This window comes from Bos javanicus, chromosome 12 (genome assembly GCF_032452875.1).
Source record: "Bos javanicus breed banteng chromosome 12, ARS-OSU_banteng_1.0, whole genome shotgun sequence".
NCBI classification, from domain to species: Eukaryota; Metazoa; Chordata; class Mammalia; order Artiodactyla; family Bovidae; genus Bos; species Bos javanicus.
In genome coordinates, this window is record NC_083879.1 from 87,086,398 (window position 1) to 87,112,925 (window position 26,528).

Here is a 26,528-nt window from a genome sequence, read left to right on the forward strand (position 1 = left end):
ACAGTATACTAACGCATATATATGGAATTTAGAAAGATGGTAGTGATAACCCTGTATGCGAGACAGCAAAAGCGACACAGATGTACAGAACGGTCTTTTGGACTCTGTGGAAGAGGGAGAGGGTGGGATGATTTGGGAGAATGGCATTGAAACATGTGTAATATCATATATGAAACGAATTGCCAGTCCAAGTTCGATGCAGGATACTGGTTGCTTGGGGCTGGTGCCCTGGGATGACCCAGAGGGATGGTATGGGGAGGGAGGAGGGAGGGGGGTTCAGGATGTACACCCGTGGCAGATTCATGTTGATGTATGGCAAAACCAATACAATATTGTAAAGTAATTAACCTCCAATTAAAATAAATAAATTTATGTTAAAAAAAAGATGTTTTAGTTTAATTCATTTTTACTCATGTTTTACCCTGGGGCTTTGTTGCTTTTGCTTGAGCTTTCTTTAGCTGTAGAGTTGGGGCTGTTCTTCGCTGTGGTATGTGGGGTTCTCACTGCACGGGCTTCTCTTGTTGGGGAACACAAGGTCTAATGTGCTCGGGCTGCAGTAGTTGTGGTGTGTGGGCTTAGTTGCTCTGCGGCATGTCGGATCTTCCCGAACCAGGGATGGAGCCCTGTGTTGGCAGGTGGATCTTATCCACTGAGGACCATGGAGGTCCTCAGTGTCCCTCTTTTGATAGTGGATGGAACACCCGAACAGAAGGCCAACAGGAGGCAGAGGACGAGCACATTACTGTCTTTTGACCGAAAGGCTCAGCATACGGATCTTAGCTCCCTGACCAGGGATCAGACGTGCACCCGCTGCAGTGGAAGCATGGAGTCCACCACTGAAAGCCAGGGAAGTCCTGAGCTAGTTTCCATTTTTAAGACATCACTCTGGCTGCTGAAGAGAGGGGAGAGGAGGTCAAGGCTGGAGGAACAGGAGATGGGCATTGTTTGCTCCAGCCCTCAATAAGGAAGAGGACGGCTGGCCAGGGCGGAAAGCAGGAGAACTCGAGATAGCTCAGGCTGGCAGTTGGTTTCAATTGCTGAGGACGAGTCAGGTGTTTGAGTTCTGTCTACATCTCTAGTCTGAACAACTGGGTGGACACAGATCTTCTCCTGAGTGAGCTGGAGCCGGGTGGGGAGGGGCTGGTTTGAGAGAAGTGTCGTGAGTTCACCATTGGTTGTATCACATGACATTTTAAAGATCAATCATCTTGCCCAGTTTTTTTTACTGAGCATTTGCGCCAGCTAACACTCCCATCAATGGCATACAAAACCGAGATTTTAAACCAAGGTTGCCTTGATGGACTTTGTTTTCTAGTCATAAAATGGAAAACTAGATGGAAAAAAATTATACCTCGGTCGTGTTGGAGGGTTTAGAGTGGGGAGAGGAAAGAATGGATGAGGAGACTGTCTAGAACGGTATAGATGAAAATTTAGAGAAATATCACACTCAGTTGCTTAGTTGTGCCCTTCTCTTTGTGACCCCATGGACTGTATAGCCCACCACCTCCTCCGTCCATGGGATTTCCCAGGCAAGAGTACTGGAGTGGGTTGCCATTCCCTTCTCCAGATATTTCTCCAGAAATATCATAGATTGGATGAAAAAAAAAACAAAACAAAACTAAATGCCCATCTCCCCCACCAGTTTTAGAATGTGGGTCTCTAGTTCAGACTCTCTTGCCCTCTCTGATGCGCTCTCTGCCTCCCCTGGGTCCTGTGCCTTTCTCTTCTTCATCTCTTTCCTTTCAGAGACTTCTCAGCCTGCAAAAACCCCTCAGGTCTTCATCTCCCCAGCGGTGCCCCCCAGCCCCCAGCTGGAGCCCCCAAACCACTGGGTTCCTGCCAACCTCCCTCGCCTGCCCTTCCACGCCCTCCTCCTTGCCTCCCTTCAGCAGATCTTCGGCAGGGCTTTGCCGCTCTACTTTATTGAAAATGCTCAGATAAATATCAATCATCTGCTTGCGGAGCTGAATGACCGCTCTTCACCTGACGCTGTTGTCTCCCCTCCTGTTTGAAAGACATACTTTCTTGGTCCGTGAGTCTGTCCACCCGTGTCATTAGTGACCACTTTTTATGTTTGGAGGTTGAAGCAGCCAGCGTTCTGACAGGAATAGAGGCCCATCTGACCGCACTGTCTGCAGAGGTGGGTGTGGGCGGGGCAGGTGGCGAGTACCCGGGGGAGGGTCCCCCGGCCTGGGTCGGAGGACGGGCGGTGGGCAGAGAGGGATGCGCACACAGCCCGCTGGCTGGGGAGGAGGAGAACCCCGTGGGCCGACCTCTCCCGCATCTCTCTGCAGCTCGTCCCGGTGGCCGAATCCAGGGACGGCAGAACGGCCCGGAGGCGGGGTGGGGATGAGAGGCCAGCCGGGAAGGCAGCGGGGTCATCCTTCCCGGGAACGCGTCCTCCGCCGGCGCCTGGAGACACCCCCAGAGCGCCCGGCCTGTGCGCGCCGCCCGGCCAGTGCAGTCCCGGCGGCCTCGCGCCGTGAACGTCCACCCGTGTCTCTGTCACGTTTCTCTGCGGCCTGCGAGGCAACTGTCAGAAACGCCGGCGCGACCGCCCAGCCCCGTCCTCTGCCCAGCGGCTTAGCCCTCCCTCACCCGCCTTCCGGGTCTCCGCCCAGCGCCCGTGGACGTGGGCCCTGGGGCTGCCCTGCTGTTCCCCGGGCAGCTGCATCGCCCGCTCTCCGCCGCAGGCTCTTTCGCACTGGAGGCTGCCGGTGTCCAAAGCAATTCTAGGTGGTCAGCAAATGTGCCCTCGTCATCAGCGGCGGGAGGCAGGTGCTGCGTGCCACCCTGGGAGCCCAGGGGCGCCACTGCAGGAGCTGGAGTGGGGCGAGGCCCACGGGATGAGGTCCGGGTCTGACCCCGGGGCCCCCATCCGCGGCTCCTTCCCGCTGGGCGCCGTCTAGAACCCCTCCAGCCTCCACGCCGCGCGCTCCGGCACTGCCTCTGCAGCCCTTCTCCACTGGCGCCGGAGGCTCAGCCCTTCTCCCCACTCCACGTGGGGCTCACGTCTCGGAGACGAAAGTCCTCTCTTCCTTGCTCAGAACAAACTGCTAGTCATCTCGGAACATCAGCTCTCTGCCCCTTTCTTTACAGACCTGGAAGCGCTTGGGCAGACAGAGGGCCCAGAACCGTGCCTGCATTTTCTAGCATCCCTCACGGCCAGGTGCGGCCCCACCAAACCAGTAGGACTTCATGGTCTGAGTGTGCGCCACTCACAGCTCACCCCCAGCTGGAGTGACCGGCAGGACCCCCCTGCTGTGGGGCGGCTCACGGCCCAGAGCACAGCCGCCCTCTCCACCACCTACAGGAGTCTCTGCAGGCGCCTCCCTGTCCACCTGGGAGGAGACGGCAGGGAGACCACATGCGGCACTCCTCAGGTAGGGGACCGGGTGTCACCGCAGGCGCCCTTCTCTCCTTTCCGCGTTCCCCCTCGCCCAGCCGCTCTGTCTTCAGCTGAAGGCGGTCCTTAAGCCTGAGTTCTGAGCCGCTCTGAGAGCACCCCACTTTCCCTGGTGTGCCCCGTCCTCATGAGGTGCACACTTTCAGCTTCTGCTTTTCTCTCGTTAACCTGTCTTTTATGGGGGCTGCAGCCTAGAGTGGAGGGGGAATCACTTCTCCTCCACTGCAGGTGCCATTCGGAGGTGGGGCCTTTGGGGGGAATCAGGTCCTGGGAGCAGTGCCCTGCAAACGGGGTTAGTGCCCTGTTAGGAGGGCCGGGCAGCAGCCTTTGCGCGTAGGACGAGGCGGGAGCCGTCTGTGAGCCAGGAAGACGGCTCTCACCCGAACCCCCCAGGCTGGTACCCTAAGCGTGGACTTCCAGCTTGTATAACTGTCAGAAATAATTTCTGTTGTTTATGAGCCACCAGTCTGTGGGGTTTTATTGCAGCTGCCCTGCCTAAGACATGGATGTAAGCAGCCACAGGCATTTCCCAAGATGTGTCCTTTTCTGCAGGAACACGCGAATCCTAACGTGTGCACACTTGCACACACACCCCTCAGCTGCTCGCAGACCATCTCAATGTCACCTTCGCTATGAAGCCTTCCCTGATTGCCTGCAGGAGCCATGATGGTTCTGGCTCTCTGCTTCCACAATTCCCGTTTCCAGCCATGAAGGGACCCTTGTCCCCATCATATTTGGTCGTACGGGAGTCTGGCTGTCCCGTCTGAGCAACCCTGTCTTATTAATCTGCATCAGCACACTAAACCGCACATATTCATGGCTCAGAAATGTTAGGTGAGTGAGGAATGCAGGACAGCAAAGCCTTTGAAATTGTGGTTTGTCTTTTTAGCAAAGAACTATTTTTATCTATTTATTTCTCAGCTAAAGGGATTTGCGCATCAGAGAGGCTAAGATTACTTATCCAAGGTCATCTGACTTCCCTGCGTCTCTGCTTCATCGTAGCAGGTGGGCTAGACGGCACTTCTCTGTATCAGCAAGTGAGTGGACAGCAGCGGGGAAATGACCAGAGACATTAACTTCTACACAAAGTCAGGTTTCCTAAAACCATGCTGTGGGCTCCTGGCTGGATTATTTTGAGGAAGAAAGTAACACAAGGAGAGGTGGATGTTCAACATCTCTGGTCATTTCCCCGCTGCTGTCCACTTACCTTGTGGATTCAGAGAAAGGCCCTCCAGCCCACCTGCTACGATGAAGCTGAGATGAAGGGAAGTCAGACAACCTTGGAGAAGTAATCTGAGCCTTGACGTATGAGTCCATGGAGAACAACCTGGATATCATCTTAACAGGAGCATAGGCAGGTCACCCAGATGAACGCTGGGTGGATTGTGGAGTTCATGGGCAAAGGAATGAAAGGGATTTCTTTGAGTAAATTTGAGTCAGCTTGGATGCCATGACCTTCTAGAACTTGTCAGGTCCAAGGGGAGCTTTTCAAAGGACTACAACTTCAGTCTGTAGGTGGTTGTGAAGGTGTTTAAGACAGAGCGACGTTAAAGGCACAGTGACACAGGAAGGCCAGGGTTTGACCATCTTTCCCGGAGGGCGGCTTGGTTTTGGCCAGAAGTTTTCAAACAGAGTCGTGAAGTAAGGAAGAGGGAGAAACACAGCTGCCTTGGTGTGTCCAGGTAGTGGGTGGGGCTCAGAAGTGGTGGCCTCTTTGTGGGGGGCCAGGGGCTTTTCCTGAGGCTTGCCAACAAGCCACCTGATTCGCTTATATTTCCTGTTACGGAGAAAGAAGCAAGCAAACAAATTTTTCCAAAGACACCTTTATTGCTATCTGGTCAAAGAAAGAGCAAACGTCCCCTGTGCACACGCAGAATCCCCGCCCGAGTCTCTGAGCCTCTGCCCCGCTCCCTGTCTCCCCACCTCCTGATGTCACCGTGGCCGTGGTCACCCAAGAAGGTGGAAAACAGAGAAAAGACCTGTCACGGAGGAGGGAGCAGAAGACAAGTTGGATATTTTAACAGACTTAGAATTCAGATTTTCAAGGGATTAGAAAACTTTCTCTCCTTCAAAGGAGAGTTTAATAGGGGTGGGGTAAGGCTTTGTATCAAACCCACAAAGAAAGGGGGCGCTGTGACAGGTGGGCATTCTCCTGGGAAGCACGGGCCAGCCTTCTAACGGAACACAGAGCAGCACCATCCCACACAGTGGCGGCGCAGCCCCAGGGAGGAGGACCAACTGAACACTGGTGGAAGGCTCACTAAAGCCCCAACTTCTGGGACACTCCCCAAAGCAGACAGGACTGATGGAACATGCGTGGGGTCATCACCTGCCTAGGTCACATCTCTGCCAGCCTAGTGGTTTCAAGGCGAGATGTGGCCAAAAACATTTGGATCTTCAACCAAAATTATGTTGTCACTTTTCAACACAGGCACAGGCGTGCTGTAGGGTAACTGACTATAGAGGCAGAGGTTCTGAGCAAACCAGAGGTTTGTTTCAATGCTGCGGCAGCGCTTGCGAGCTCAGAGTGTTTCACGAGTGATTTCTGTGCAGAAATGATTTTGAATATGAGAGCTGGTTATCCCCTGTAAATACTGGTCAAAGACTGGACTCTGTGGGGAGAGGACTTGGGTTCGGACTCTGATCCTGTGTTTCTCCTCTCTCCGAGCACCCAGCCCTCACCCAGAGGCTTGTCCGTCTGTGCACCTGAGCCCCAGGGAGGGGCTTCTGGCTGCTACGTGGGGGTGAAGACTCCAACACTGTGAGAAAGACGGAGTTTCTGGGAAAAAGCTGCGGGGCGAGGAACGCAGACTTTCTGAGAAAGAACGGGCGGGAGGTCCAGGCACCACGGCCCTCCCAGTGGGGAGCTATGCATGTTTCTCCACAGGGAAGCGGAGGTGTCCAGCCTGCAGGGACAGAGAACGGTCCCTCCGAAGCCTTTTATTTCCCACCCCTCCCACCCTGTTTTCATCATCCCTGTTACTCTAAGAGCAGTGTACTGATCAGTAGAAAGAATGGGAAGATTCCTGCTTTTCAAGAAACCAATGCTAATTAAGGGTTAACAGTTCAAGACTGGAGTGGCTTGCTAGAGAAGCAGGTTGAAAGTGGTTAAACTGTGAAACCGTCCCAGGCGGCGTGTAAGGCGATAGCACCTGAGGGTGCATCCACGCTCAAGTCCTCTGTGCCCCATGAACTCTGGACTCGGCCCGCACGCCCCGCCTGCCCTGGCCCTGCTGATGGTGAACCGGGCGGGTCAAGTCTCCAGGGCTCAGACTCCACTCTGCCCAGGCCACCTGGCGATGAGGAACAGGCCCGCACCCTTCCGTCCAGAAGACTCAGAACCTGGGCAGAGGCCGGGCGTGGGCATGGAGACCTTGGGCTGGGCAGGAACAGGTGAGCACCTGGCGGACAGGGCGCTGCGCGTGCACACACTGTCTCCTCCGAGCATCCGCACGAGCACACACCCGACCTCTCCTTCCTGTGCACACACATATGCACCCACTCAAACACGCCTACGGGCACAATCCCAGCCTGCCTTTCTCCTCCGAGAGTACACACACTGTGTGCTACTCGACCCCGCTCCTCCAAGTCCCCGCATCTGCACATGCATGCACACACACACACATACCCACAACACACTTGACTCCTGGCCTCTGTGTGCACACTCTTGCATCTATCCCCTACTCCTGGCTGTGCACACATTCCAGTGTACCCCCATCCCTGGCTCCCGTGTGTGTACACACTCATCTGCACACCTTCCACTGTTTCCCAAGTGCCTACGAAATGCATACACCACCCCCCTCAGCCCGTGACCCCCAGGTGCATGCACATCCACACACACCAGGCCTCTGTCCTTGTGTGCGCACAGGTGCACACGTCCCACTTCCTATCCCCAGGGTGCACACACACGCACGCGCGCACCCATGCCTGTCCCCCGTGTGCGCACATGTGCTCACATCCCTGACTCAGCTCCCCTGCACGCGCACCGCGGAGTCCTGGACCAGGCCCTCCTCTCCATCCCCAGCCGGCGCGCGCACACACGCGTGCACGCGTGCACACACGCGGGCACGCGCCCGAGCAGCTCATCTTCTCCGAGCGCGGGCCGCCGGGCGGGAGGAGAGTGGGGGGTAGGGGGAGGGGGAGGGGGAGGGGGAGAAGGAGGAGGAGGAGGGAGCCGAAGGCGCGAAAAGGCGCGCAGGCGCGCTGCGGGAGTCGGGCCGCCGCCCACGTCACCGCGCCGCGCACGTCACGCCGCCCGACGCTCGCAGGGTGAGCCCCGCGCCCGGCGCCTCGGCAGGGCAGGGACCCCGGCCGAGCGCCGCCGGGACCGCCGCCCCCCGCCCGCCGCCCGCGGGTGCGCGCCCGCTGCCCGCGCCGCCCGCCCGCCAGGTGCGGCGGGCCGGGGTCCCCAGGGGCGCGCGCCGGGCGCCCGGACCCGCCGCCCCCGCCCCGCGCCGCGTGCGCCGCCCTGGTCCCCGCGCGCCGGGGCCGCCGCCTGGGCGCCCAGGTGACCCCCGGAGGGGGCGCGGGCCGGGGGCCCGGGCGGGGCCTGCGGGCAGCCTCCGGGCGGAGCGGCGCGCGCATCCGCGCCCGGCAGGGTCGGGGCGGGGCGGGCCCGGGCGCGCGGGGCCGGGGTCCGAGGTCCGGGGCGCGGGCCCCACCTGCCCGCCGACTGCCGGTTCCGGCGCGCGGGGCGCGCTCGCGGGAGGCGGCCGCGGCCTAGTGACAGGCCGGAGGCCGGGGCCCCGGAAGCCCACCTGTCAGAGTTACCGGTTGGCCGGTGGTCGCGGGTGGGCCGGGGGCGTCTAGGGGTAGCGCGTGCGCGCGGGGCCGCTCCGGGTGGGGGCTCGGGCCGCGGTGCCAGGCTGATCCACGCCGGGTCTTTGTGCGCCTCGGGGAGGCCGGCGGGCAGCCGGGTCGTGGACGCTTCCCTGCCTGAGATGACTTTAAAGTCCCTGGGTGGGGGGCGTTTCTGGGCCGCACCCCCGGGACGGAGTGTGGGCTTGGAGAGGAAGGGACTCCTGCCGCTTAGATGGGTGGTGATGCTGAGGGGATGGTGGTGGTGTCAACTTCTCATTTCAGCCTGGCTCATCCCTCCTCTCTCCTCCTTTTTACCAGGAAAACCATTTTTCTTTTCTGGAGGGTGACCATTACTAGCATCGATTTCACGGATCTGGTAACATGGCAAAAGATGTGAGTACGTGTGTCTGCTCTGTGCTGGACTGATGTCTGCCTAGCACTGCGTTCTCGGTCACTCCCCACCTTGTTTCAGAATGACCACCCATAAACTGCGGGCGTGTTGGTGTTCAGACCTTTCAAGCAAAGAGACAAAGTAAAGGTGAGGAGGTGGGGACAGCCGGTGGTGCTGCACGCGGCCTGAGCGATGCTGGCCTCCGCCTGGGCCATGCAGGCCTGAGCTGCGGCAAGCTGCGTCTCGAGGCTGCTCACCGCCGCGTTCCTTGGTCTCTTGGAGGCTGGTTGCTTGTGAATCGGTCGGGGCTTTGTGGGAGGACCCCGCCTGCGGAGGCACTGGGCTGGCGGAGCCTCCCTGAGCACCTGCTCTGTGTGCCTGCTGGGAATTAGTTCAGCTTCCAGCCGTGAAAACGCTCAGCACTGGGCTTGGCAACTGTTTTTCTCAGAAAAAAATGAAATGTGGTGATAAACAAATGTGAACAATCTGCTTTGTTTACATTTGTCATGAACCCATAGAATATCGTGAGTAAACTTTTTCGCATTTTGCAAGAAACAGGCTTTTAGGCCTCCACGCGGAGCTGACTTCATGGGCCGTGGCGCTCCGTCCTACCCTTGGTAGCATCAGTTAAATTCCCTGAAACCCCAGCTCTGTCGGTGTTTCTCAGAACTTTGCTGTTCTGTGAATGTCAGGGAAGAGAGGCTGTTTACTTATTTACTCATCAGTTGCACGGAGTTGGAAATACAGCCCGAGGCACAGTGTATCCGTATCTGTGGGACCAGAATAGCACACTCAGAGCCCTTTCGTGGGGGTGAGCCCCGCATCCCAGGTGGCGTGTCTGTAGTGAATGTCGTGACCTGCGTGTGCCGTGGGGGTGACTTATCATCTCTGAGAGTCCACGGTTCCACGCGGTCCTCTGCTCTGTTTGCCCCAGGATGAAGGCCGGGCGGGGGCCTGGCTTGCCTGCCTTGCTATGTGAACCCCCGAGGGTTCTGACTCCTCCGAGGCACCTGGAGGGTATCAGGGCAGATGGTTGTTGCCCCGCTCGGCTGCAGGAGAAGCGCTGCCCAGCGACCTTGTCCTCCGTCCCTCCTGGAGATGCAGCCTCACGGAGCGCAGCCCGGTGGTGGATGGAGTGACACGGCCCATCTGCCGTGGGGTAGGGAGGTGCCTGTGGAGTAGATGATGCCGGGCTGAGAGTGGGGTGCAGGTGAGGTGGCTGTGCCTGTGCTGAGCTGAGCTGTCCGGTGTGCTGGAGCCAGGTCTCAGCCGGGCTGGTTGTCGGCAGATGGAGGCTTGGCCCCTCTCCTGCTGACTGTGTCTAAGGCGCGTGTGACGTTTGAGTCTGGGAAGATGACTCTGCAGCCAGTGTTGACTTAGGTCACAGGGCCTCACTGTGGTCTCAGATGTAAGTCGAAGCCCCTCAAGGTGAAGTGGGTGGGCTGGGATGCCAGGGCATGGGGGCAGAACTCTGGGGGCGCCGTGGGGGCTGTTGGGGCCTGGGGGGCTGGAGTTGATGCTGGGGGTCCCAGTGGAGGAGGTTGAGGGGCTGGGGAGGGGTGGCGTTGGGCCTCCCCACTGGGCGGGCAGGTCTCCCCGGCGAGCTGGAGATGCTCCCCGCCCTGTTCCAGGCATCGGGCTCAGAACCCTGCACCTCCGAACTGCGGGCCCTGTGCTCCGTCAGCCTCGCTGGGGCTGTGGGGCCTGCAGGAGTGGTGGCGGGCAGGGTGGGCCCGAGTCAAGGAAGAAGCGTGCTATTCCCCTGAACCTGGAGGGTGAGGTGGGGGCCGTGCTTGAGCTCTGAGCTCAAGGCTTGAGCCTGTCCTGGGGCTGCTGTTTCTAGTGCTCAGAGAGGTGTGAGTCTCTGTTGTTTACAGAGACACGCAGACGGGACACTGTTATCCCTGAGTTTAACCTTCCTGTGGTAGGGGACAAAGCCCGACGCCTCGGGGTTCGCTGCATGTTTCCTTTGAAAAGTGGGTCTTAGCGCCGTCCTTCACTCACCGGCCCGTCATTGCCCCCAGGCCCTCGGCCCTGGTTTGTGGGACTCGCCTTAGAGCTTGGGGGCTGTCTTTCGTGTGCACGTGGGGTAGTTCCAGGAATCTTGCAGTGAGACCCCCAGGTCAGTGAGGCCTGCGGCGGGGAGACTGTGGCATTGGGGGCGCCGTCCAGGGGTGCCTGTTCCCTCCCCCATGGGAACCTGTTGCCCTGGTGAGTGAACACGTGGTTCATTGGTTTTTGATTTACGGAACTGGGTGTCTGCGGGTTTTATTTTGTGCCTTGGGTCTGGTGAGAAGATCCTGATCGGGGGGTTTTCAGCGTGCGGGACGCTCCTGGGCGGAAATGTAGGCACGGGTTTCCATATGACAGTGGCAACTGTCACCATCAGAAACATCTTGCACTGAACGCTGCAGTTGTGTGACGTACAGGGGGACGGGGTCTGATGTGTACTGAGTGTGTGCAGGTGTGTGAGTGTGTACACGTGTGTGCTGAGCATGTGTACATGTGAGCGTGTGAGCATGTGTGCACTGTGTGTCACACGGGTGCATGTGTGATGTGTGCATGTGTGTGCCGAGTGTTACGTGTGCACATGTCTGCTGAGCATGTGTACAGTGTGTGTGCATGTTGGGTGTGTGCATGCGTGCTGAGCATATGTGTAAATGTGTGTGCCGAGCATGTGTGTCACGTGTGTGTGCTGGGTGTGTGCTGTGTGTACACATGTGTGTGGGATGTGTATACATGTGTGTTAAAAGTGTGTGTACTTACGTGCCCACTGGGTGTGTGTGCATGTGCACATGTGTGTGCCAAGCATGTGAGTACCTTAACATGTTTGGTATGTGTGCACGTGTGCTGGATGCGTGTGTGATTATTGTGTGCACACATGAGTGTGTATATGTGTGCCGAGCATGTGTGTTCACATGTGTGCATGTGTGCTGGGTGTGTGTGTGTACACACATGTGCACGTGTGTGTGTGCTGAGCGTGTGGTGCCCACGTGCCCCTGCCTGGGCTGTCCCCCCCTCCAGTCTGTGGCCCAGGAGCGACTGGGAGTCCTTGGCCTCTGGAAGACTGTGGTTATAGAGAGCCTGCGCTGTGGCTCTAGCTATTCTGGAATTGGCCAGAGGGCCATCGAAGAGCCCACGACAGCCCTCAACTTTCAGGGGAGGAGGGTGCAGGGCCGCCGTCCCCCCGGGAGGACCCGTCCTCGTCCTCATCCAGTGTCACACAGGTCTGTAATGAGCAGGGGCGGTCGCTGTGTGGAGTCACAGGCCTGCTTTTACACAGGTGCTCCAGGACTCTCGCGTGCCTCCCTCTCCCTCGGCTGTGGGAGCCGGGGTGGCCTTGTGCTGGCGGGAGAGCCCAGCTCAGCCCTGAGCTGGCCTGTGAGTCGTGGTCGTAGCTGCTCTGTGGTTGCGCGTGGTGTTCTGAGTTTATGGTAGCGTCCCTGGATCGTGCTATCGAGGGCAGGAAACCCAAAGAAACTGCGGAGCCTGAGCTCCCAGGTCTGGTTTAGCAAGCTTGTCTAAAACACCCGTCCTACGCGTGCCGCTTTCCAGCGGCCGGGGCGGCGGGCACCTGCTTGGTCCCCAGGCCTCGCCGGGCTGAGCTGCCCAGGTGCTGGGCGGCCCTTTCCTTCCCGCCCGAGGCCTGAGTGAGAACACCCAGCCCGCTGCGCTGAGCACCGAGGCAGCACTGCCGTGCTTGGTCTTACGACAGGTTTTGGTGTCTGAGTTAACTTTTCCACACGAGATAAAATGGGAGAAAACCCGAGATGGTGTGGACAGTAGAAGGTCGTGGCTTGGTGACGAGCCGGCCCCGAGCGCCCGGTGACACACCGGTGCTGCCCGCGTCCTGACCGTCGGGCGCCGCCCGGCCCCGGCCCTGGGCTGGGGGCGTCCCCAGGGCTCGGGGGACCCCGCCTGGCACAGTGTGACCCCGGGGCTGATCCCCGCACACAGTCACCTTGTCAAAGCTGTTCTCTCTGCTATTGAACGAGTCTCGCTTTTCTCCAGCATGGAACGAGCGGACGGCTCTTGCTCAGATGCCAAGCCTGGCTCCTCTTTCTGCGGTTTCGTGTGTTTGTTAGGCGAGGCTGGGCTGGGGGCACAGCCCTGGGGTCACTCCCTGCTTGAGGGCCGGGCCTCTGGGGGTGGTGCTGCCTTGGCCCAGGTAGAGGTGGGACTTCCCCGGGCCCCTCCGTCAGACGGCCGCCTGCCGCCAGCGTCGGTCAGCACCGAGGGCCTGGCGGGGGCGGACTGCTGGGGCGCCCTGGCCGTGGCCCGTCTAGGCTCTGAGCTGACGCGACATGTGTGGCTCTGAGGGTTCAATTCGAAGCTGGTCTTCTTTCTCTCAGCCTCTGTCGTTTGCCTCAGGACTTTGTCTGTCGGACTCCTGTTTTCACAGGATCCAGTTATAAAGGGGATTCTGGTTTGACACAGCGAACCCCATCCATCTGCTGGGCTCGCAAACACAGTGCCTCCAACACTCGTGTCCCAGGTCCTGTCCACCAGGTGCGTGCTGCCGGGGGCCTGGGCTGGGGCTGGGGAGCAGCACTGGAGAGACCTCAAGGGGCCTCTGCCTGCAGGCCAGAGACGGCAGGAGACAGGAGAGCCAGCCCCTCAGGCCGGCCTGCTGGGCCTCCCCGCCCCGGAGACAGGAGAGGGCCTGCTGACCCCTCAGGCCGGCCTCCTGGGCCTCCTTGCCCCAGAGACAGGTGAGGGCCTGCTGGCCCCTCAGGCAGGCCTCCCGGGCTTCCCTGCCCCACTGACAGTTGAGCCAACCCCTCGGGCCTGGCCTCCTGGGCCTCCCTGCCCCAGAGACAGGAGAGCCAACCCCTCGGGCCTGGCCTCCTGGGCCTCCCCGCCCCGCTGACAGTTGAGCCAGCCCCTCGGGCCTGGCCTCCTGGGCCTCCCCGCCCCGCTGACGGGTGCGGGCGTGCTGGCCCCTCTCGGAGTGTCCTGGCGGTGCGTGCCCCCCTCAGCGGGGACTTCCCTGTGTTGGTTGACGGCGTCACCCGCCCCGCTGACAGGTGCAGGCGTGCTGGCCCCTCTCGGAGCGTCCTGGCGGTGCGTGCCTCCTCAGCGGGGACTTCCCTGTGTTGGTTGACGGTGTCACCCCAGCAGCTTTTCCGTGTCCGACTTTGGGTTTCCCACGTAGCAAACCTTCCACGAGGAGCGAATGTGAGCTACTTAAACAGTTCAAGGAGCGTTTCTTGTGGCTGTAAATGTGGCGTGAGTTGTACTTGAATAGAAAACCCAGGCAAGTGAGAGAGCAGAGTGGGCTGCCGGCCCGTCTGAGAGCGGTAGCTGGGAGCCTGTGTCGTCCCTCTTGGGGAGGACGTGGTCATCCGTGGTGAAGGCGTGTTCCCCGTGTGTGGGCGCCCCGAGCTGCCGCCCTGCCTGCTTCACGGCCCTGTGCTGCCGCTGCTCCAAAGTCGCTTGTTTTTTCCTTCTACCTCATTTTTAGCAGCTGCTTGTTTATTTGATCTGTTGGGGAATCATAGGTGGTCGGTTAGGAAAAGTGAGCTAAGACGGGAAATAATAAAAAATGAGACCTTCTCCCTAAGCTCATCTTGCAAAACTGGAACACGTGTGTGAGCCCAGGCCCCTGGCGTGGAGCACAAGCCCCTTCTTGGTGAGCGGGTCCACCCGTGTGTGTTTGTCGCGTAGACTGGCCCGCGATGCCAGTTTTGATCTCTGTAGGGTGGAGGCCATCTGAAGACCCTGAAGGCCACCTTCTTAGGTGGTTTGCAGTTTTCCTGGGCTTTCAGTCACAGGTACAGGCGGCACGAGTGGGTGTTAGAAGTGAAGCTGTTGCATGGTGGCCCGAGGCGCCAGTCTCGTGAGAGTCCTGAAAGGGGGGTTAACTCACCACGTGCCCTCCGCTGGGTCCCTCGCGGTCGGGCCAGAGCTGAGGGGTCTCTCACGTTGGCACGAGTGCACGATAGCCCACTCTGGGTCCTCAGTGGAGCAGCTGCACAGCCCTGCATCTGAGACGTGCTCAGATGGCCTCCCCAGACGGGCGTGCCGGTCACACCTGCTTCCACCCATCTTAACGCCCTGTTTTCAGCGCCGAGTTTGATGATAACCTAAGAGCCCACAAAGTCGCAGCGCTCGGTGGGTGAAGCTTCAAGCTGGTTTCAGTTTCAGTTTGCATCTTTGGTTTGGAGGCGGGATGTGTCTCTCTGTGAGTTGAATGTCCCCATCAGGCAGTGGTTTCCTCTCGATTTGCACCCCAGGAATTAAGGACGTTCATGTGGCCTTTGTCATCCTTCAGCACGAGGGGCAAGTGCACTGTCATTTCAGGCTAACCCCTGGAGAGCACGCCTGAGTTCACAGCTGGCGTCTGGCGTTGCGAGCAGGCGGCCTCCAGGTGTCTGCGCGCCCCCCGACCCTCCGTCCTGGTGCAGCATGGCCGAGGCCCAGCGGGGTCCGTGCCGCCCCACGCCGCCCAGCCCTGTGCTTCCTGGGGTTAGACTTGAGGGCCTGGCAGGGGTCTCCTCTCTCTGTTGTCTCCTTTGCTTTTCAGAAAGATCAGGGTTTGAGTGAAAATGTCTTGTGCTAAACCAGCTGTCTAAATCGGGCCAGAGCTCTGGGGGTGAAGCAGGGAGCCCGCCCCGTCTCCCTCTGTGCCCCCCGCCCCAGTCCTGGCTGCCACATAGGCGTGCCATGGGTGGTGGGGCAGGGCCTCGAGGGCCCAGGGCCCAAGGCCTGCTGCGCTGGGGTCCGTGGTCCGTCCTGGGGTCAGGATGCCCGCGTGTCCAGCGCTCTGACCGAGCCGGGGCTCCCTGAGGGGCAGTGGGCGGGCACGGCCTGGGGGCGTGGCCCATCCTGGGGTCAGGAGTACCCGCGTGTCCAGCGCTCTGATTGAGCCAGGGCTCCCCGAGGGGCAGTGGCCGGGCATGGCTGGGGGCGTGGTTCGTCCCGGGGTCAGGGGCGCCTGCGTGTCCGGCGTCCTGAACTAGCTGGAGCCCTGTGCTCAGGCTGAGCACCAGTCTGCTCCCCCCGTGGTCCCCCCGGGGTCCCCCTCGCTGACTTGAGACGTGACTGATGGAAGGACATGCAGTTCAGTGATGAGGGCAATACTGCACTGTCCCAAGGGCTGAGCTTAAAGGCGGAAGCAGTCATCTTCCTGCAGGTGACGCAGCCGATCACGGTGGGTAACCCCGCGTGCGCCCGGCTGGCAGCTCGGCCCGACGCCATCTCACTGTGTTGTTGTCCCCGCAGGCCGGTCTAATTGAAGCCAACGGGGAACTCAAGGTCTTCATAGACCAGAACCTCAGTCCTGGGAAAGGTAAGGGCGCCCGGCTCGGCCCGTCCCCTTTTCGTGTGTCTTGGCGTCCCTGACGTCCCGGGGGTCCGGGCTCAGCGGCCGCGTCTACCTGGCTTGTAAGTCCTTGCTGTTTGTGGAGAGCCAGGGCAAGTGGAAGCGTGCGAGGACGTGAGCACAGCACTGGGTGCGCTTTCCTCCCATCCCAGGGCAGCCCCGGGACCCCTGGCATGTGAGAGTGGCAGGGGCCCCGTGTGCACGGTGGTCTGAAGTGAGTGGTGGATGCGTGCCCACCGCTGCGTCCCCGGGGCGGGAAGGTGTCTGTCCCTTGGCTGTGTGTCCGGGTGTCCGAGTGTGGGGCACAGTGTCCTTGTGGTCGCTCCTCCTGGGCAGAAACGTGCTGCTGCTGCAGGAGGAGGAGCCTGTGAGTCTGCGCCTGTCTGCAGACACACGGGGAGGCGTCTGAGCGCACTCAGTTCTAACTGAGGTTCTCTGAAAATCAGAGCTGTGAGCGCTGGGTCCCGTGGTCCCACCAGAACATTTTGTCGGGGGGCAGGCAGCCCATGGGGTTCGGGCAGGTTGGGGGCAGCCAGGGTGCAGCGGAGCCCTGAGCCCTGCACGCGAGGGCCTGGTGTGTGGTGGTCAGGAGAGGGCGGTGTGGGCACAGCCGCCAGGTTTGGGAGTCAGGCTCAGCTGAGGTGCCCGCAGCCGCCCGTGGGTCTGACGTGGTCCAGGGCAGGAGGGCCGCCCGAGTGGCGATCAGCTGGTGCAGATGCCGCGAGCCCGGACACGGGCTGCTGCAGCGTTGCCTCTTGGTTGCAGGCGTGGTGTCCCTGGTTGCCGTCCACCCCTCCACAGTGAACTCTCTCGGGAAGCAGCTCCTGCCAAAGACCTTTGGACAGTCCAACGTCAACATCACTCAGCAAGTGGTAAGGCCGGGAGGCTTGCTGTCTGAGGCCACGGTCTCGGGTGCAGGGCCAGTGCCGGGCGCCCCCCGGCTCGGGGCTGCCTGCCCACGGCTTCCCAGCCACTCCTGCCTCTGCTTTCGTGGGGTCTGCTGGGCAGTGCGAGCTCTCGGGTGAGCCGGCTGCTCCTTGGCCAGGGCCTGTTGCCTGCCCAGGACTCGAGGCTGGCATCCGGGCCAACCTCTCGTGGGTTTGGGGCTCTGCGGATGCGGGTTGTGGCTTTTCTGGCCTTCCTGGCTGATGGGAGGGGTCAGACTCCCGGGGCCTTGCCCAGTGCCCCCCAGGAGCCCCCACCAACTCCTGCCCGCAGGCTCGGCGGCCTCTTCCTGATGTGACCTGTGGCTGTGAGGGGCGGGGCGTTCGTGGCCCACCCGCACCTGCAGCCTGGCCCCCGGCAGGTGTGTGACGGCCCCGACGCTCAGCCCCACTGTGACGCTGGCCATGTTGGCTCAGCAGCTTTGCTGCAACGCTCCAAGTCCATAGTACATGGAGCCTGGGCCTTCTGTAACATCACAGATACTCAATAAATGTCTTTCTGACGGAAGTTATAATTCACATCATTTTATCTTAGAGGTACTGTGTGTTGTGTTATAGCAGAGTCACGGCCGAGAGTGGCTCGGTGAGTGTAGCAACAGTTCTGTTGCTGTTTCCAGTTTAAATAGTGGGGAGCAGGAGTGACACGGAGATTTCTGTCGGTGTCCCAACCTTCAGCCCCCCAGCGGACGCTCCCCTGCGGCTTCCTAGAGCTGGCTCAGGCCGAGCTAGTCAGGCGGCGCGATCTTCCCCGCGCCCTGGTGCCTCTCCAGCTGCACACGGAGGCTGAGCGCAGAGAGCTGGGGGTTCTCACAGGAGGTCGGTCGGTGGAGAGCCATGGAAATCGGGGTGTGAGGGCGGACTGAGCACCTGCAGGGCCCTCTGTGAGGCTGAAGTACCGCCTGCGGGCATGGGGTGCCCTGCCCACCCCCGTGTCCTGTGTGGTCCAGGAAGGCCATCTTGGGGACGGACAGCCAGTGGGCACCTGCTCTCCCTGCACAGCAGCTGTGGCTGAGAGGGGTGTCCTCCGGGCGGGCGGGGAGCAGGCGCTCTCGGGGGGCAGGGCCCCAGGTGGGGGGTCAGCAGCAGCCTGGCCGCAGGTGGGGCTGCCGTCCCGAGCCTACTCTCCTGAGCGCTGGAGGGACGGCTCGCGAGGAGATAAGCCGCGAGCTGGGGCTCCCTCGCACTCACTCGCGAGGCCTCGGCTCTGGGGGTCCTCGCCTTCCACCCTGGCCCAGTCTGGGACACGCGTGCCGTTTGATCGCTTTCCAGAACACGTGCCGTTTGCCTTCGTGTCTCTCGAATGAGAGTGAAACATGGTGGCGCTTTGGTCGCTGGGAACGTGGGTTAAGAGACGGATTCAGCTGAGCTGTCCCCTTCCGTGGTTTGTGGACCGTTGATATTCCTAGGTGACCTGGGCTTAGGGATAATTTGCAAAGTGCCAGGTCAGCTGTGTCAGGGCTGTGGCAGCAGCCCTTATCCTGCTAAGCAGCGGCCTAGTGGGAGCATCCAGCTTAAAATAGCGCAGACGTGCCCGCTCTCCGCCCCCAGCGCCGGGGGCCTGGGGCTCCCATGCCGGTCCCCGGGAAGCGCTGCTTCTGAGTGGTTTCCCGGCTCAGGCACGAGTCTCTGGGAAGCTGAGCTCCTACCTGGCTGGATGAGGCAGTGTGTGCATGCCCCGTGAACATGGGGCCACGGGTCAGGGCTTCTGGGCCAGATGTCTGTGCCCGAGCAGTGGGCGCCTGCCTCCACCCCAGTGGCACTGCCCCCAGCCCCCACCATGCGCTGGCCGGGGTGCCCAGGGCTCCCTGTGTGGGTGGGCGGGCGCTGGGGTCACCGCAGTGAGCCCCACTGGCCCTGGGTTCTTTTCCTTTTCGTCTTCGGGGCTCGTTGCTGCCCCAGTGAAGCAGTCTCATCTCCGTCCGGGTCGCGGGGGAAGGCGGTGAAGTGGAGTGTGCGGGTCTCGGGGTCGTTTCCAGCTGCCCGTGTGCAGCAGGTGTGCGACGGCAGCCGGGGCTCCGGGGCTCTCGGACCCTCCTCCAGCCTCTGCTTAACGACACTCAGCGGCGGCTGTACGTAGCAGGAGGAGATGAGGCGGCAGCGTCGTGTGTGGGAGATTCTGACTGTTCTGAATTGTCTTTTTTGACTGTAGGTAATTGGTACGCCTCAGAGACCTGCAGCGCCAAACACTATCGTGGTGGGAAGCCCACACACCCCTAACACTCACTTTGTCTCCCAGAACCAGCCTTCAGACCCCTCACCTTGGTCTGCCGGGTGAGCACTTGCCTAGAACTCCCCCCACCCAGCCTCTGCATGCGCGTGGGCACCGGCGCGCCGGAGGAGCGGGCAGTGGCCCCGAATGGCCTCGCGAGGCCAGGCCGCGGGCAGCCGCCCTGAGTTCTGGGGGGAGGGGTGGCGCCACTGGGGGGGGGCTCCAGCTTCTGAGCGCACTGTCCTTGGAAAGTACCTTTTGTGGAACCCCAGGAAACGGGCGGGTCTTCCAGCCTCTCCCCCTGCTGCTAAACGTGGCTGTGTGCAGCCGCCTGCCACGGTCACACTGTTGCCTTAATCCTTTCCTCCAAAAGCAAAGTGGCGTGAAACAGTTTTGCTCAGAGGTCAGCTGTGCGGCTCTCCTTAGAGACAAAAAGCTACTGGTTCTAGAGCAACAGCCGTCAGTCCCCAAAACCCCTCAGTGGGGAGCCTGGGTGGCCCTTCCCCTCAGGTGGCGACTTAGAAGGTCAGGTGCTGGGTCTCCCTCCTGGCTGCTGTGTGGCCTCATCTCAGCTGGGCTGCGTTTGCCCCAAATTCCGAAATTTGCAGCAAAACTTCCATAGCTCCTCACGTCTGATGACGTTTTATTAAGAAGCACTGTTTAGCGTCTGGACACCCGTCCGACGTGTCCCAGGTCCTGCCCTGCTTTTCCCTAGAGTTGAAGAGACGTGTGGGGCGCGGCCATGTGGAAGTTTGTCCTGCGCCCTTTCAAGGAGGGGGGTCCCTGGACGGGGGACGGAGCCAGGCTCCCACCCCTCCTCTGTTGGGCATGGCCCATGGGGGCCCTTGGCGGCAGGAGCCGGCCCCCAGACGTGGGTGTGGCCGGCCTGCGCTGTGAACTGAGGCCGCGGCTGCTCCGTGCTGTCCCCACAGGAAGCGCAACCGGAAAGGAGAGAAGAACGGGAAGGGGCTGCGGCACTTCTCCATGAAGGTGTGCGAGAAGGTGCAGCGCAAAGGGACCACGTCCTACAACGAGGTGGCCGATGAGCTGGTGGCTGAGTTCAGCGCAGCCGACAGCCACATCCTGCCCAGTGAGTCGGTGAGTGCGCCGGGCAGGCCGCCCTGCCGCCTCCCACGGGTGCAGGGGAGGCCCCGGAGCCCTTGGGAAGGACGTTTCTTGACCCACTGGCGCCGGGAAGCTGTCGCCTCCCTGTGGCATCTGTTGGCTCCTGTGGGGCCATGCGGGGGCCGCCCTGGGTCGGGGGGTAGCGTGTGGCCTTGGGGGTGTCCAGGGTCCGGTGCTCACGTGCTGCTCTGCACGCGGTCCTGGGCCGTCTGGAACCCCCCGCGTCTCTGCCAGGCCTACGATCAGAAGAACATCCGGAGGCGTGTGTATGACGCGCTGAACGTGCTCATGGCGATGAACATCATCTCCAAGGAGAAGAAGGAGATCAAGTGGATCGGCTTGCCCACCAACTCCGCCCAGGAGTGCCAGAGCCTGGAGGTGCCTGGCTGCCCTGGGGTGCTGGGCGGGCCTGGGGGTGCTGGGCACGGCCGTGCTGCCCCTGGTGGTGACCCGGGGCTGGAGGCTGATGGCCCGGGGCGGGTACACTCTGCATCTTGGCCATTTAAAGAATGTTGTATCCACGCCCAGAAGAGGGGAAGCCGGGTGGAGGCGGTGCAGTCCTGAGACAGAGGAGCCGCCCGCGTGCCTGGCAGCAGCTGCCTCGTCTGGACCCCTGGCCTCCATCAGGCTCAGGGCTCGTGTCTTTGGTGACGATGTGTTGCCTTGGATTTTAAAATATGCTTCAGAAACGAACCGTGATGGTTTTGTTTTGGTGTTTGGTCTTTGAAGGTGGAGAGACAGAGAAGGCTGGAAAGAATAAAACAGAAACAGTCACAGCTTCAGGAGCTCATCCTGCAGGTGAGGGGCTTCTGCCCGGGAGGCCACCTGGTGGTGCGGGCGCCGCGAGCCTGTGATCTGGCCTCCATTTGGTTCTGGGCGTGTTTTCCCTGGCTGGCGGCTCCCTGGGCAGCCACTCTGACCTCTCGGCGGACCAGCCTTCTTGGTGTTGGCTGGGGCCGGGCAGGGCCGTCGCATATGCCCAGGGCGGGGCTAGCTGTTCGGTGGCCGTGGGTATCAGTGTGTGCCAATTGTGCGTCTTTTTTAGCAAATCGCCTTCAAGAACCTGGTGCAGAGGAACCGCCAGGTGGAGCAGCAGGCCAGCCGGCCGCCCCCGCCCAACTCTGTCATCCACCTGCCTTTCATCATCGTGAACACCAGCAAGAAGACGGTCATCGACTGCAGCATCTCCAACGACAAGTAGGCCGTGGGGGAGGGGCCTGCTCTGCGCAGCGCTGCGTGTCTGCGGGGTCGCCAGGCGAGGCTCCCAGGGTTTCCTCCACTGGCGGGTTCCCCTCCCCCCCCCGCCCCACCCCCCAGGCTGTGCGGCCCCTTGGAAGGGAGGGCGGTAGGGTCCGTAAGGACTGCTGTCAGGACGGCAGGCGGCACCTGGGGCCCGTCCCAGGGGCGTCGCTGCCTCTGATGGGTGGGTCATATGCCGGGGAAGGTTTGGGGGCTCGGGGTCCCAAGCCAGGCATCGGCTCCGTTCTGGAGACGGTGCTTTTCTGACGGCGACCATCGCCTCCAGGTTTGAGTACCTGTTCAATTTCGACAACACGTTTGAGATCCATGACGACATCGAGGTGCTGAAGCGCATGGGCATGGCCTGCGGGCTGGAGTCCGGGAGCTGCTCCCCCGAGGACCTGAGGGTGGCCAGGAGCTTGGTGCCGAAGGCGCTGGAGCCTTACGTGACAGGTCAGCGGCCTGGGGGGTCGCCCGCCTGCGGGGGCAGCAGAAGCAAGGGGGGCGGGGGCTGAGGGGGCTTGGGGTTCGGGGTGTGGGTGTGCTGCCTGTAGGGTTCTCAGCTGATCAGGGGTCCCGGAATCTGTCCTGCTGCCCCTCCGGCCAAGCTGGGGGTCCTGGCGCAGGGTGGGGGCGCTCTGGTGGGAGGAGAGGCCTCCCTGTGCCCCCTCTGGTGAGCCCCGCGTTGGGTGGCCTGGGGCTCCCGAGCCCTGCAGCACGTCCATGAAGCATCTCCTACCTGCTGACCCCCGACGCCAGCGGTTGCCCCACTGACCCCTGCTGCCCACCTGTTCTTGGCGTTGTGGTCGTGCTCGGGAGGAGGGGCGGGGCGGGGTCCCACCGGGAGGAGGGGCAGGGGAGCCGTCCCCTCTTGGCCCGTCCGTCCGTCTCCTGGAGGCCGTGTCCCTTCCCGGCCCTGCAGTGCCGTCGTCGCCACCTTCCCAAGGGGTGCCCGGCCCGGAGCCATCCGCCCTGTCTCAGAGTCCTGTGGCCTTTGCTTCGTGACGTTTGCCTCGTTTTCTTCCTCTTTGCAGAGATGGCTCAGGGATCCCTCGGTGGTGTGTTTGTCGCGTCGGCAGTGTCGACCTCTAACGGCACGCGGCTGTCTGCCAGGTAACTGCGCCCCCGGGAGCCACGCGGCCACCCTCCTCGGCGGGAGGCCCGGGTCTCATGTGAGCGGCCTCCGTCCTGCTCCGAGCGGGGCTCCCTGCGCAGCAGACACCCCAGGGCCGCAGGGTCGCCCGGAGCTCGTGCTCTGAGCAGAGAAGCTGTTTGTCCTGGTGAGATTTCCCCCCAAAGATCAGTAGCGGTACATGGATTTTATTTTCTATTAAAGTAACTCAGCGCAGTGGCAGCAAAACCACCTGAACTGCGTGGCCGGCAGCCTGAGTGACCGGCTGCTTCTCCATCTGTTTTTTTTTTTTTCCCTTTTCTTTTCAACACTCTTGAAGTCACCATGTACGTGTGATATTGTCGTTGCTGTTTCTTATTTTCCGTCTGTTGTGTGCATTCCTCCACGTGTTGAAGGAACTTCTATCATTTCAGCCAGAGTGTGTTTGAGCCGTGACCTCACAAGCCCCCGGAGCAGGGCTGGGTCAGGCCTCGGCATTCCTTCTGGTTCGTAAAGATAAGTGTAAGGTGATTTCCGTGCGAGTGGCCTCATACATGTTCATATCAGTCCTGGTAAAGAACGTCTCGTTTCTCACACACATGAAGTCAGCCGCGTGTGGGTCCAACGAAACCGGATTGGCTAGTAAACCCTGTGTACCTGCCTCGAAGGCTGCCTCTGACCCCGGCTCGGCCTCAGTGCGCCTGAGGGAGGGCAGGCTCCCTGTGAGGGTCCCGGCGCCCGGCCCCTCGCGGGGTGCCCGCACCTGGTTGCGTTTGACAGAGGTTGGCTGGTTTTAAATTCTGAATCTGCCACTGTGCATGGCCCGGTCTGTAAAGTCTGAACACTGGTTATTCTGAGAGGTGGAATTCGGGTATTTTCTACACTTTGCTCTTTAAGAAATTCTTTCTATTAATGAACTTTCGGGCTCTTGTCTGTGTTTTTAACAAGATGAAAGCCAGTACCATTTCGGAAGAAAAGCTGACCCTGGGGCCCCGGTTTACTGAGCTGCCCTCTCTGGTCGTGCATTCAGGGGGTTCCTGGCTGCAGGCAGCTACAGCTTCAGCCTGTTTTCCACTCTTTCCGACGTGGTCGCTAGATGGGGGTTTCCCAGATATGGGGTTACTTTGTTAGCGTGATACGGCCTAGGTTGTGCTGAGCAGCATCAGTAAACACCAGTAAAAGGTATTAAGACACGCGTGTGGTTTTCTCTTAAAACGAAAACATTCTGAGTGTTGGAAAACCGTGTGCACACCCATGAATGCACACACGTGTGTCACACGCCCCACTCCTCTCCTCCCCTGGAGGTCACGACGGGCACAGTGGGGGCTTTGGAGGAGGGTCTCGGGGTCTCGGTTGGTGTGCTGGGGCTTCTGTTCCTGGCTCGGTGAGAAACAGGAGCCCGCCCGAGCCGCTCGCTCCGTCGTGCTGGGCGAGGGTGACGGTGAGCTCAGCCTGGGAGAGGCGGGTTCCGTGCCGCCGGGCGTGCGGCCCCTGACGCCCCTGTCCTTGCAGCGACCTGGCCAACGGCGCGGACGGGGCGCTGGCCACGAGCTCTAGCGGGTCGCAGTACAGCGGGTCCCGGGTGGAGACGCCAGTGTCGTGCGTCGGTGAGGACGACGAAGACGACGAGGACTTCAACGAGAATGAGGAGGAGGACTGAGCCGCCGCCCGCGGCCAGGAGCGCGCGGGGTGAGACGTCCGTTCCGCGCCCTCCTCCCGGAAGAGCTCACCGACCTTCGGGCTCAGGGCGCTTCTGACGAGCCACTCGCCGTGCCCCCGGGGTCCCGACGAGCCGCCTGTGTTTGACACCGACGCACGACCTCTACTCTTTCGGATTTTGTGTTTTCGTTTGCTGTTTTTTAAGTTCGGGGTTCATTTCGCCCCCTGAGTTTGCTGAGTTTGCTGGAGAAGTTGTGCCACCTCCGTGCCGCCCGGCGAGCCCAGCACAGCGCTCGGGGGCACTGCGGGCCCGGCAGCGCCCAGCTCTGCTTCTCGACGTTTCGTTCTGACTTTGTTTCCCTTAAGTTATACTGACTGCGTGAGTCCAGCGGGTTTACACTTTGGTTTGCTCTGTGTTGCAGCAAATGGATCGCAAGGTCCCTTTTCGTTTCATTTTGTTTGGTGAAAGTTTACTGCCGTGCTGGTGCAGCAATGGAAACTGAAGCTTGGAAGGGTTTACTGCTTATGGTAAAATTTGCCTGATTCTTACAGGCAGCGTTTGGAAACTTTTTATTATATAGTTGTTTACATACTTATAAGTCTATCATTTAAAGACATGTACTGAAACAAATGTTGTATTTGTTTCATAAGCATCTTCCTGTAATCTATTATAAAGTTGAAATTAAATATAGAGAATGTTTTAACAGTTTTTTAACTCAAAATTTGTCAATCATTTTTAATAGTTCTTTTTTTATAAAAAGAAAAAAGAATTTCAGGGCAGGCAGTAGTCTCTTTTAAAATGTATTCACCAGAACCATTAACTGCACAGTTGCTGTTAGCTGCCTGTTCTAAAATAATAGTCTTTTTATTGGAACACAGATAAGCTTTTCTGTAATATTTTGTGGAATAAAGAGACTTTAATTGTTTGACTTGTTTAACTCGGCACTGCTGGTTTTTATTAATAAAGTGCGCATGGGCATTTCAAACAAGCCGCGTGTCCCTGTGATTCGGGATGCTCTCTGGAGCTCGTCTGCCCCCACCTTTTCTGCAGGGAGGAGCGGGTGCGGGCCCTGCTGCAGATACAGGACCTGCCACGGCCCCAGCCTCTCCTGCACTGCCCCGGGGGTGGGTGAGGAAGGTGGTCCCGAGGACGCAGCCGAAGTGGTGCGTCCCCTCTGGCTGGTGGTGGGGAGAACGTCTGTCCCTTGTCTGGTTTTGGAAGAACCGTACTCATCACCTTGGGCTTCCCAGGTGGCCCAGTGGTAAAGAATCCGCCTTCCGTGCAGGAGACGTGGATTCTGTCCCTGGGTCAGGAAGATCCCCTGGAGGGTGAAACGGCACCCCACTCCAGTACTCTTGCCTGGAGAATCCCATGGACAGAGGAGCCTGGTGGGCTGCAGTCTGTGGGGTCGCAGAGTCGGACACGCCTGAGCAACTGGACTGGACAGACAGAACCTAGCGTGTGTGAATATGACCACTACCTTTAACGTTTGAATCCTTGTGAAACGTGACCTTTGCAGACACATCCCCCAAAGGTCAAAAGCGCGGGGAAGCCAGGGCGGAAGGACGGGGGTGATGCCCTCGCAGGTGATGGGCCCATAGTAAGATGACCAGGCCAGCCCTTCCTTACCTTCTTCCTGGATCCCAGGAGCTGAAACACAGTTTAAGGCTTTGACTTTCAGAAAAAGAGTAAGATGGTAAGATGGGCAAGGTCAATGCTTTATTCAGGTTGTCTGAAGTCACGAGCAAAGGTTCAGTACAAGGTGTGGACTCGAGCAGTCCTGTGCCCCAGAGTGTGGCAGCTTATCCTGCCTTACCCACACAGTCATCCCCACTGTGACGGACTTACGTGCTGAGGGATGCGGCAGAGGTCGGGGCAGCGTCAGGGCCATGAGTGGGCGAGGGACAGTCACGAGTGGGTGAAGATGGGCCACATGTGAGTGAGGACAGGTGCGTGTGGGTGAGGGACAGTCATGAGTGGGCGAGGATGGGCCACGTGTGGGTGAGGGACAGTCATGAGTGGGCAAAGGCGGGCCACGTGTAGGTGAAGACGGGTCATGTGTGGGTGAGTGCAGGTCATGTGCAGGGGAGGCGGGCCACATGTGGGTGAGAGGGGCCACGTGTGGGTGAGGCAGGTCACATGTGGGCGAGTGCAGGTCATTTGCAGGGGAAGCGGGCCACATGTGGGTGAGGGGGGCCATGTGTGGGTGAGGCGGGTCACGTGTGGGCGAGTGCAGGTCGTGAGCAGGGGAAGCGGGCCACGTGTGGATGAGGGGGCCACGTGTGGGTGAGGCGGGTCACGTGTGGGTGAGGCGGGCCA

General features: G+C 60.3%; 1 protein-coding gene across 7 annotated transcripts; it reads left to right on the forward strand.

The window, feature by feature from the left end:
* Positions 1–7,594: 7,594 nt before the first annotated feature.
* On the forward strand, positions 7,595–25,146 carry TFDP1 (transcription factor Dp-1). Of its 7 annotated transcripts, none has more exons than XM_061435448.1 (12): positions 7,598–7,675; positions 8,525–8,599; positions 15,822–15,888; positions 16,687–16,793; positions 19,015–19,136; positions 20,007–20,172; positions 20,434–20,577; positions 20,929–20,997; positions 21,245–21,396; positions 21,725–21,891; positions 22,473–22,551; positions 24,062–25,146. In XM_061435448.1, the coding sequence occupies exons 2-12, from the start codon at positions 8,588–8,590 to the stop codon at positions 24,207–24,209; spliced, it is 1,233 nt and encodes a 410-aa protein (XP_061291432.1). In that variant the 5' UTR covers positions 7,598–7,675; positions 8,525–8,587; the 3' UTR covers positions 24,210–25,146. The 7 variants fall into 7 exon arrangements, with proteins under 7 accessions (XP_061291438.1, XP_061291432.1, XP_061291435.1 ...); XM_061435451.1 differs by lacking the exon at positions 7,598–7,675 and adding an exon at positions 7,728–7,795; XM_061435453.1 differs by lacking the exon at positions 7,598–7,675 and adding an exon at positions 7,843–7,913.
* The last annotated feature ends 1,382 nt before the right edge of the window (positions 25,147–26,528 follow it).